Below are 12,446 nucleotides of genomic sequence, written 5' to 3' on the forward strand. Positions count from 1 at the left end.
TTTAACAGCACAGTTTCAAACAACAGCACAGGGACTGGGTCAAAGGTGACATAGGGTTAAAGTATCATAAAAATAAGTGGTCAGAGCAGCTGACATGCCTCAGTAGACATGGTATCAATAATCAGAATAAATTCAGTTGTAGTGGCATAAAAACTATAAGTACTTAACAAAGACTTTAACTCCTGAATACTGGAATCCACCATGAGAAGTGGAGATAGGGCTGTAGGATCATTGTTTGATCATTGCATTGGTGTTTATATTAGAATATCATCAGAATAGCAGTGGAATTTGAGACCGTGATGACAGATAATGTTGCCAAAAGGTCTAAACAGTAACAGTAAGACCTCTAATGATAGGACAGACGTCAGATGGTAGGAGAGACGTCTAACAGTAGGAGAGACCAGTGATCACTTCTTTGTGATTTGAAATGAGCCATTGACTGAGCAGTAATTAAATACACTGTCACCCTTTTTCACATTACATGCGTCTGACAATCTGAACAGGAGGAGGTGAGGGGTGGTTCAGGAGTGAGCTTGTTCTGCAGAGCAGCAGGTGATCTCAAAGGGTCCCAGTATGGCACATGTGATAGGCTCTCACACCAGGAGGTCCCAGGATGGCTGCTGTGGCATTAAAAGGTGTAATGTTTTTTCCTGATACTGATGTTTGCCGGTTCAGATCTGTAGCTGGTGTGAAACACTTCTGTACCAAACATACAAGAGACACTGGGTTTATAGAGACACTGGGTTTATAGAGACATTGGGTTTATAAAGACACAGCGTTTATAAAGACACAGGGTTTATAGAGACACTGGGTTTATAGAGACATTGGGTTTATAAAGACACAGGGTTTATAGAGACACAGGGTGTATAGAGACAATGGGTTTATAGAGATAAACCCATTGTCTCTATAAACCCATTGTCTCTATACACCCGTGTCTCTATATAGTTTATATAGCAGCACAGGGTTTACATGGTGCAGGGAGGAAAAGAACTCAAGAAATGACAGGTGAGAGACCTGGTGAAATGAGGAGAAAGAGGTGTGTGTTTGAGAGAGAATGTATGTGTGCATGAGCACATAGAGAGTGTTACAGAATGTGAGACAATCCAAGGGACTCTCGGAGAAGCAAACAGAGAGAAAGAGAAAAACTCAGCACCTCTTACAGCAAAATATGTGCAAACTGTCAGTGTGTGAGAGACAGTGAGTAACGCTAACACACCCACCACACCACTCACTGGATAATAATATCTTCTTATTAATATAGTACTGATTTTATTACTGATTACTGGTGTATTGTAATTAAGCTCACATATATTACTGTTTTGTTTTTTTGACAATTGACCTGTCCAAATTATTTACTGTGGGAAAATTGTACCTTGTAATGTCATGTCAATAAAGCTACCTTGAGTTTAACTGAAAGAGAGAGAGAGAGAGAGAGAGAGAGAGATATTCATTTGCAGTAACATGCTACACACAGGCTGATCCTTGTTTGCAACACACATGCTGCACCACAGGAGTAATGACTTTGTTCCCACTGGCTTTCTCTTCTCTTTCTCACAGTGTAAAAAATGCAAGTGTCTCTCCCACACTGCAGAAAAGACGAATGACAGCACAGTGTGCAAAAAGAGAAAGAAGAAACACCCACAGAGTGGAATACCACACACACACACAGAGTGATTTTCAAAATCCAAATACTCACTTCTGAATTCTATCAAAGTTAGAAAACAATATTGTGCTGTTTAAAATGAGTGTAAAATTTATGTTTTCAATATTTTATTGGATATCTGAAAGCAATTTGCATTTCTGTAATTTTGACCAGTGTATAAATTCACAGTGGCCTCCCGCTATTCAACATTCCTTGTTTTTTCTATATTCCTTTTCTTGTTGGCAAGATTTTGTAAATAAAAGCAGTTGAGAGGAATTGTGGAAACTGCTCATTCTCGTAATCCTGACTCACTGCCGTTACAATATGGTGGGATTCGTTTACAGCATGGGTAGGAATGAGACACACAAGATGGTGAACTGTTGTGAGTAACTGGTTTGCATGTGGGAACGTGGACGACAACCTGAATTAGCCAGTTAAGCTCTGCTGCGCATGAGCTCTCTGAAAGAACAGAAACTAGACTTATAAAACAACAGAGTGACATTTCAGTCATTGCTTCTCTCTCTGCATGTTGAATGCATTCCAGAAGAATGCAGAATACAACTGCAAAAAGTATTCGTACTGTAGAAAACGTCCCCAGTCTTCTAACGCCTGAAATAAAACCACATCACCAAAAACCTGGCAGCCATTACAACTATTCTGGCTCTTTATATTTCACTTAGTTTCCACAAACTTAGTCTGACTTTACTCTGATCTGATATAGTTTGACTTTACTCTTACTTACTCTGATTTTACTCTGACTTAGTCTGATTGAGAGTCATTTGTCTCTGAATGTTTAAAATGACTAGTCCTCACATGTTGTGCACCTTGATGCTAACTAGTGCCCATGATGTTAACAAAATGAACAAATTTAACACAGGGAAATTGAACCAACTATAAACATGGGAAAGCTCAAAACCGTAGTTAAAGCATTTCATTTTCATTCCGGGATGGTTTTGTCTTGGAGTAAAATTATCTTAACATGGTGGAGATATTGGGGAGATATCCATTATAGAGATACTGGACTAGTGTCAAAGTAAACAAAAATATCATTAAGGAAAAAAGTTCTCATCGAATGAAATGAGTCTTGTACATTAATTTACACACATATCACTCATGTAAAACAATAACTGTGGTGAGTAAAATACTTTTACAAAATACATTTATTTACAGTTATGTCACAGCATCCTGGTTGGCACGGTGACTACTGGTCCGGCCGGGCTATGTATCAAAACCAAAACCAGCTACAGCAAAGCCAGTGGAAAGGAGAAGTGGAAGCTGATCCAGGAGGAAGTACGTACTGAGGTAGAGGCAGCAGAATGGTGGGCATGTCCTAACAGGGGGGCTGGACCAAGTGGGAATGAATGAACGTTCAATTTGTATAGCGCCTTTCAAGATACCCAAGGTCGCTTCACAACTCCAACACTGGCACAAGTCTTACACAACCAATCACACACTGGCGAGAAGCGGCAGCCAATTGCGCACAGGGTACTCTCTTCCGGAAACCCTGGTGGACTGAATGGGGTGCAAGATGGAGAGAGTGGACAGACCCTAGTGACAGCTGGCCGTAAGATCACCTCGGCAGAACTCTGAAAGGTGGAACCACACCATTTCAAGTTCTTAGTCCAGTCAGTGTATGACGTTCTCCCTTGCCCTGCCAACCTGTTCACCTGGGGCCTGGTGGACTCACATGCATGCCAACTCTGCCAGAAAAGGGGATCTTTAGAACATATGAGGGACAGATGTTACCATTGGCAACATGACCAGGTTCTGCGGGCAGTTGCAGACACCATCTGCATGGGCATCGAGAACAGAGAAGGGTGGAGAATGAACGCCTAAAATGGACGAATATTTCGGTAATGGCTTATGCATATGTTCAATCGACTACGAGTGCAGTCTGCAAGATCGGCTGCATGACCAAAATGGGCTGCATGAGGAAGCCAGTGGTGCAACACACAGTGCCAGTACTTGACACCAGGCCTGGATAGATCCCACAGTGCCAAAAACCTCCAAGCATCACAAGCTATACTCCAAAGTAGACAATCAGAACACTGTTGAATTTTGTGGCCCGCTGCCAATATAGAGTCAGAGTGGCACCAATTTGATGTAGATGTTGACACATCCATTGAAGCCAAAGGAGATGTGAAACAGAGGCTCCGAACACTGAGCACTTTCATAATAAGCATTGCGTCAGACAGGTTTGGCATCAAGGAACAACACGCCGCCAAGATTGCCACTGTAGCTCCTATTCCAAACTGACAAGAAGCAAAGATTGCCCAACTCAGGAAAGAACTACTGACACTCAGGAGCCAGTATAGGAAAGCGAGTGAGCAGGAGAAGGCAGCACCGGCAGAACTTAAAGGTGTGGTGCAGGGAGGGTTAACCATGCTACGTCGTGCTGAGGAGCACAGGAAGAGATGCAAGGAGAGGGCCCACAAATGTAGTGCCTTCATTGCCACCCCTTTGAGATCACAAGGAAGTTGCTGAGAGAGAAATGCAGTGGGAAACCCACATGTCCTGAGGAAGACATACACTGGTACCTCATTAACAGTTACAGTGATGACATGAGAGAGCAAGATTGCGCTCAGCCATCTTATACATCCACCTGAACCCAGCACCCTGTTCAACATCAACGAACCCACCCTCAAGGAGGTCAGAGAGGTCATCAAAGTTGCTAGAACAGCGTCAGCATCAGGCCCCAGTGGAGTAACATATAAGGTATTTAAGAACTGCCCAAGGCTTTTGGAATGTCTCTGGAAGATCTACAGAGTCATATGGAGGAAGGGCAATGTACCTCAGCAGTGGACATATGCAGAGGGGGTGTGGATGCCCAAGGAGGAGGATGCTAGTAACATTAAGCAGTTCAGGACAATCCCTCTCCTTAGTGTTGAGTGTAAGATCTTCTTCAAGATTGTTGCCAATCGCCTCCTATGAACACCTATGTTGACATTTCGGTGCAGAAGGGAGGAGTTCCAGGCATCCCAGGGTGTATTGAGCACACAGGCGTGGTGACTTAATTGATCCAGGAGGCACAGGAGAACAAGAGGAACCTGGCAGTGCTGTGGCTTGACCTTACCAATGCATATGGGTCGATACCACATAAGCTGGTGGAACTGGCTCTGAGCAGATACCACATCCCAGAGAAGATACGGAACCTCATACTTGACTAGAATAACAAGTATGTTAGTATGAAGGTGTCCTCTGGGACCTCAACATCAGAGTGGCATTGGCTGGAGAAGGGTATCATCACCGGCTGCAAAATTTCTGTGTCCCTGTTTACCCTGGCCATGAACGGTGTGAAGTCGGTGGAAGTGGAGTGCAGAGGTCCACTGTCCCAATTAAAGCTTTTATGAATTATCTCACGGTAACTACAACATCAGTGCCAGGATGCAGGTGGATTCTCTGAGGGCTTGAACAGCTCATGACATAGGCAAGGATGAGCTTCAAGTCTGCAAAGTCCAGGTCCTTAGTCTTGAGGAAGGGAAAAGTGACTAACACCCTGGGAGACACCCACATTCCATCAATGTCAGAAAATCCAGTGAAGAGCATGGGCTATTCACTGGGGACCTGAAGGACACCACTGCACACCAAGGTACCAGCGATTACCTCAAGATGTGGCTCTTACCATCATGGAGAGCTTTGAGCAGAAGATCAGTCAGTTCCTACACAGGTGGCTGGGCCAGTCTTTGCAGGCCAGTCTTTACATAAGGTCCTGGGATCACTGAAGATGTGTCCAGGTTGCACCACAAGGTGTATATCACTACAGTTAACTTAAAATGATGGTTGTTTTGATGTTTGTTTACAAGTGACCACTACGCTAATTGGGGCTACTACATTAGCTGTAAAGATGGTGTTCCAGTGTGTTAAATTTGCTTCCCACATTCCCAAACGTTGCACCCTTTGCTTTTGTTCAAGGATTTTAAACTCCCTGTAGCCAAAGGCTCCACTGACGGTACTGCAGCCATAGCCATGGCAACCTTGTTTGTTTTGACAATTGTTACCTAGCCCCGCCCCAACCTGTCAAGTGTACCTTTTATTTTTCTAGCCATGTGTCTATGTTTTGGTTCCCCATGTGTTTCTCCTGCCACACTCATGATATTAGTAACCCCGCCCTATGATTATCATTCCCTTGTTGTCCAGTGTATTTAATCCCTGTTCTTTGTCTTGTTCAGGGCTGGTTATTAAATGTGTCAACGTTGTTCCTGGTTGTGTTTTGCGAGTTTCTGAATGTGTGTATGTAGTGATTTTTGGTTATTTTGGCAATCTGGTTATCCCACGTAGGTCTAGCATTTTGCTGCGTATTTTCCTTAGTGTTTTGTTCATTTCCTTTTGCTAGTCTGTTCAGTTCTGTTTTTCACTATGAGTATGCGTGTTGGCTATATGAACCTCTGACCCGACTCTGATTATGAATATGCCCTTATTGCTCACTGACGCCCCAGCTGTTACAACGCTTCTCTCCGATTTCGTGCTCGTGAATTTTTTCTATAACTCGCACACAGCGCCTGGATAAGAGACTGACTCATTGTTATTTTGGATGAGTCTGAGTTGAGTCAAGAGTCATTAGGGACCAGTTACAACTCTTTTTGTAGGCTTCTTAAGTGCGATTTTGACTCGAGTCACTTACTCGAGGGCTCATCTCTGGCACACACACTCTCTCACACACTCACATACACATTCTCTCTCACACACACATACTTCTTCATACCTACATGTAGAACACACACACCATCTCTGCTATTTACAAATGTTACAAATTTTGTTGGTAAGATAATAATTATCTGAGAATAAATTCCATAATGGCACTGATATTAGTTTAGGTTCCAAACTGCTATGAGAAAAAAAAAAACTCATAGCATCAGGTAGCTCATCTGGGAGATCTTACCTAGGAGACACATGAGAAGATGCCAGTGTTTGTTTGTTAGAGGACAGTGAACATGGTCCTGAATCTTTAAAATATGTCACAGGAATTCTGTGTTGTGTCATGTATGGTACTACAGAAACACACAACACATGAAAAGAATGAAATACTGTAGTTCTGCAGCTCATTGGTACAAGCAGCAGCACAATATGCACTGTGGTTTCAGATGTTGTCATAACAGAAGTTCATGTTGATTTTTAAACAGCACATTCCTGTTCTAACTTCAATATTCTGAACTTCAGAGTTCAGTATTTGGTGAAATCACCTGATTCACAGCTTTAGTCACTCCAGTCTGACACACCAGCCCATTTACTCCACCAGCAACTAAAAAAATCTGCTGTAAAAACATATATTTCTAAAAATGTAATCATAAAAATTTACTTTCTAAACCTAGAGACATCCCTAACCCTAGAGAAATCTCCAGCCTTAGAAACTAACCACAACTATAGAAATTAACCTGTACAGGTTCTGACTGAAGTCAAATATCTTAGATATAAAGGGTTGTACTCACGTGTGCCATCGAAGCGCTTAGCGATGGTGTCCAGGAAGTTGTTCTGAGGTGCCAGAAGCCCCTTCATCACAGGCATGGTGGCTATTCCCTCCTGTATCAAATATCACTCCATCCCTACCAGATAAGGGCAACGCACAAGAGGGGGAGAGAGAGGGATGTAGTGAAGAAGAGAGGGATGTAGAGAAGGAGAGAGGGATGTAGTGGGGGAGGAAAGCAAAGAAGCCAAGCACTGATGCCCGTTGATCCTCGCTAGCAGGCAGTGCCTTCAATGCTGCAGTAAATAGCAGTGGCACAGAGCGGAGCGGTAAGACTGGCACTTGCCTTCCCTTTCTAATTCCTCTCCAAGGGCACACTCTCTGCTATTGAGGTTCACGTGTGCTACATGCACTCTCTATGCTGTTGAATTTCACGTGTGCTGCGCTGAGTGGGAGAACGAGGTGATAAACGTTGCTGATATAGGTGGCAGGTTCTTATAACTCCGATGTAGTTTCTCACTGCACCTGTTCAGTCCCAATGTTCAACTCTTTCTTTTATTTTTTGTCTTGTGATTTCCTCGCAGCTCACTGGAGATTCTCCATAGTCCTCCACACATCCAGGAAACATTCTGTTCCTTTCTCGATATGTGGATTTGCTTTCTCTTGCTGCCTGAAGTTACTCTTTTATTTGCTCTGCTTGGATGGGCAGCAAAGGGTCCTGGATCTCCCCTATCCTGGATTACACCTGTCCTGTATCTCTCCTATGATGAATTACACCTGTCCTGGATCTCGCCTGTCCTGTCCCTACAGCAGGTGGAGAACATGCTTCCCCATTCCGTTTGCTCTCCACAGACTCATTCTCCGGAGACACCTCTTAAAGCAGTCTCTCTCCCTCTCTCTATCTCCCTCCCTATGTCCCCCTCCATCTCCCTCCTTTTCTCTCGCTTTTTCTTTCGAATACATTCTGTTCATGTTTCTCTGCTACTCTGCCTTTTGTGCCTGTAATGTCTCTCTTTCACTGTCATGCTTTCAGCACCCACTACACCCGAATAAAGCTCCAGTGGCACTGATGTTAAAACCACATTAATGAACAAGGGTATCATGTTTCTAAAAGCTATAAATAACTCTGTTAAGCACAAATGCTGTGGACACACATACTTTCTCCCTCACACACACAGACACACACACACACACACACACACACACACACACACACACACACACAAACCACCTTGCTTAAGCTTAATTTAAGCATGATACTTCTGAAGAGATTGTCAGGTGATTAGCAGGCAGAGACAGTATTTACAACCCTGTTAAAAGAAATCTGCAAGTTCAAGTTCATGACTGATAATTATGAGGAAGTTAATGATAATGTGCATAATGTGGCCATCCATTATAATGATTTTTAGGCAGGGCAAAGGTTAAAAGTTTTCTAGTTGACAAAAAACTCAAATCATATAATGTGAGAAATAAATTTGCACCACTAATGAAATCTCTCTCGTTCATTCCCTATCCACACATGCCACAGAACGCAGCCTAAAATCAGCATTGGAAATTTTATTACGTCCTGCAATTATCGCAGAGCCTCTGTACAATATAATACATTACTGCCACCTCTTGGCCACATAGAATATTACACATTGGCAGTCAAAACTGAACATATAAAAATTGCTTAAATGGTATTTTTGATTAAACTGCTGAAAGTGCAATAACAGATACTACAGGCTAACATACACATATACAATAATAATAATGGCTCTATTGATAATTCACAACCAGAATACCATTCATACTCCATTGTATGAGGTCTGTTAAAGATAAACGCTGTAATTAATAAGTAGGCTATTAAGTACTGTAATCATCATACATAAGAGTCTCTGTGTACAGGCTGCAGCAGATATTTCAGCGGACGCTCCAGGTGGAGTTTGCCGGGCGCTGCGACGGTGCCGGAGGCGGTGGCATGTGATGGAGGCCGAACTCTGGGGTCTTCGTTTCTTTTGCCCATCGTAAGAATTCCCGCAGCTTGATTACGAGAACTCTGTAAAAGATTCTGCAACCGGTCCTGGTAACGACTTTCGGTCACCTTTCGTTTGCCAAGCGTAAGGATTCCTGCAGCCACATCATTCGTAAAGCGCCCCGTTTTCCCCGCCATGCCCGTGTCGTTCCTGTAAGTTGTGCGGCACAGTAGATCGTAGAGTCTGCAGGATCGGGATTGCTGCATGCAGCAGGCGGCCATGCCCTCAGTGTCACAGACCATGTGTGTTAGCAGCACGAGGAAGAACAGCACCTGCATCCTCTACCAACATGGCAGGAAAAGACATGGCATGTATTTGACATCACCAGTACCAGACTAGAGCGTCACATGTCAAACTGGAAATACTTCATTAAATCAGAGCCCAAATTCCATATTTGCTACACTACCAGACTGCACATCATATTATATTTACATTGGGAGTTAGCCCACCCCCGCCGCCACTTTAAATGTTGATGCATACGCTTATACGTAACTTATCAATTTGTGGAAAAAACAACAGTTTATCAACAGAAGAAAATGCTACAAAAACAGATAAGTAATGAAAATAATTTGAAACATTATTAATTTCGACAGCAAAATCATTATCAACCACTGAAATGGACAAGCTGCAAGGTGATATCAATACCAACGTCATGGGTCACACAAGATAGGTGTGTGCTCCCCACCTGACTCATAATTAAGTAGATATCTCTGCATAACAACGTCTGCTAGCACATGTAGTTTTTAAATAGATTTGAACACAATCTATTTAAATGCTGGAAAGATTATTAATAGCCTAAAAGTAGCATTAGTATTAATGGTGAGAGTATTAATAGCAGTTAATAGCTAGTAGTAGTGGTAGTATTAGTACTACCAGCAGTATATAGTAGCAGGTCTTACCTTGTCCACAGAACTCATTGCTTGGGACATGATGTGGCCTCAAGTCTCTCTAGATTCACAATTAGCCTCACTCTAAGAAGTTAGGACTGTTTTATAGGCTGGAGTCCTCATTAATAAAGCAGTACAATATTTCCTTAATGAAGCACCTGACGTCGCTATTGTATTCAATCTCCTTTCTTCTCATGTTCCTCACTGACATGCAGTGTGACCCTGTACCATATTGTTAGGACTCATTACTTCGATTTCAATCATTAATGAGCTCATCGTTAAGACTCACTCCACATCTGTATCCAAGGAGTTTTCAGCAGCATTCAGGAATAGCGTTGTTTATGCTCTGACACAGTGTTGTTAGTACATGCCAATACAATTACGGAATATCCAGGCAAAGACATTATTACAGGCCAGAGAAAACATGGACAAGATGAGAGATGAAAGGTGAAAGGTGAAAGGTAGACAAAAGCCTGGGAGTTGGTACAGCACTGACAGAGGTAAAGGGTAATGAGGCTATGGCGCTTTTGTAGAAGGGCAGATTTAATGAATGCTGCTGCTTTTGTCATCAGAAATAGACATCACATTCTAATCATGCCCGCTCACAACAAATCGTAACAGCAGGGTAGCTAAATGTGCACAAAATAATAATCAAGAGTAGAGTAGTGACACCATCTATTGGATCTTCATTAGATACATCAATCTTCTTCATTAGACCTCATTCTTCTTCTTCATTAGATACACCTGTCTTCTTCATTAGATATACCTGCCCTCATTAGATACAGCTGTCTTCATTGGATACACCTGTCTTCTTCATTAGTTATACATTAGTTATTAGTCTTCACTAAATACACATCTTCACCTCATTATACTGTCACATATGACCCCTCCCCCTTTGTCAGTCATGTTTGTATTTGTGTTGTACTTACTTGTTTTTGTCTTCCCATGTTCATTTGTGTTTACTTTGCTTCAGCGCCTCTGTTTAGCCTTCTTTTGTGTATCTATACTCCATGTCTGTATTCGTTGGTTTGCTGGTCATTATTGCTGAATCCTGTACTTTTCTGTTAGCAGTCCTTTTTTTATTAAGCTTTGAACAAATTTATTGAACAGTATGCATATGGTCAGGGTGTGCAATGTCATATATAACGTATTCAATTGGATACGATCAAATTTCAATACAGGAGAAAGACCATACTATATAAAGGAAGAAAAAAGAAAAAAGTAAATCCCACCCTATCTATTTAACTGAGGAAACATTGATTAAAATATAACGAGTAAGCACCAGAACTTTGGGATACAGAAGGAAGGTCATATTACTTCATTGTTGATGTTTGTGTTTTAGAATAGTTGGTTTTAAATAAATGTATCATTTACAGTTGTGATCAAATTTATTCAACCCCCAATGCTGCGAAGGGTTTTATGGAATTCAGTGCACATTTGTAATTGTGTTCATAATGAAATCTTACAAGGACTTGTTAAAGAACTAAATGCAACTAAGATAGCATCAATTTTTTTTGTCATAAAGTATTAAATGGCCTTTTTGTGATTTCTTCATTGACACAATTATTCAACCCCTTTACGACTACCACTCCTAAGAACAGAGGTTCATTCCAGTGTTTTCCATCAGGTATTGAAAACATCTGTGGATGTCAACGAGCAGCAATCAAGCATGATAAGCACCAATTAGGCAGATTTAAAAGGACTGTGATACTCAGCTCCTTCTAGACATCTACTGGTGTGTTTCCAAGCATGGTGAAGGCAAGAGAATGGTCCCAGAATACAAGAGAAGAGGTTATTGCTCTTCACAAGAATGGCAATGGATATAAAAAGATTGCGAAGTTGTTAAATATTCCAAGAGACACTATCGGAAGTATCATTCGCAAGTTCAAGTTAAAGGGCACAGTGGAAACGTTACCTGGTCGTGGCAGAAAGAAGATCCTGACCGCGACTGCTGTGCGCTACCTGAAGCGTAATGTGGAGAAAAATCCCCGCGTGACTGCTAAGGAACTGAAAAAAGACCTGTCAGATGTGGGCACTGAAGTTTCAGCTCAGACAATAAGGCGCGCACTGCATAACGAAGACCTCCATGCCAGAACGCCCAGACGCACCCCCTTGCTGACTCCAAAGAACAAGAAAAGTCGACTGCAGTATGCCAAAAGTCATGTGGACAAGCCACAAAGGTTTTGGGACAGTGTACTGTGGTCAGATGAAACTAAATTAGAACTGTTTGGGACAATGGACCAGCGCTATGTTTGGAGAAGGAAGAACCAGGCTTATGAACAAAAGAACACCTTGCCTACTGTGAAGCATGGCAGGGGGTCAATTATGCTTTGGGGCTGTTTTGCTTCTAATGGTACAGGAAAGCTTCAACGTGTGCAGGGTACCATGAATTCCCTTCAGTACCAGGAGATCTTGGAGGAAAATGTGATGGAGTCAGTCACAAACCTGCGGCTTGGGAGACGTTGGACCTTCCAACAGGACAATGATCCGAAGCACACATC

The 12,446-nt window shown here is 42.3% G+C and overlaps 1 protein-coding gene across 1 annotated transcript in view; it reads right to left on the bottom strand.

The window, feature by feature from the left end:
• The window catches only part of kcnh4a (potassium voltage-gated channel, subfamily H (eag-related), member 4a), a 36,900-nt gene extending 29,015 nt beyond the window's left edge, over positions 1 to 7,885 (bottom strand). The window contains exon 1 of the mRNA XM_076995543.1: positions 7,069 to 7,885. Within this exon, the coding sequence (XP_076851658.1) occupies positions 7,069 to 7,144 (76 nt within the window). The 5' untranslated portion in view covers positions 7,145 to 7,885. The remainder of the gene's footprint in view (positions 1 to 7,068) is intronic.
• Between the last annotated feature and the right edge of the window lie 4,561 nt (positions 7,886 to 12,446).

Source organism: Brachyhypopomus gauderio, chromosome 2 (assembly GCF_052324685.1).
Source record: "Brachyhypopomus gauderio isolate BG-103 chromosome 2, BGAUD_0.2, whole genome shotgun sequence".
Classification (NCBI taxonomy): Eukaryota; Metazoa; Chordata; class Actinopteri; order Gymnotiformes; family Hypopomidae; genus Brachyhypopomus; species Brachyhypopomus gauderio.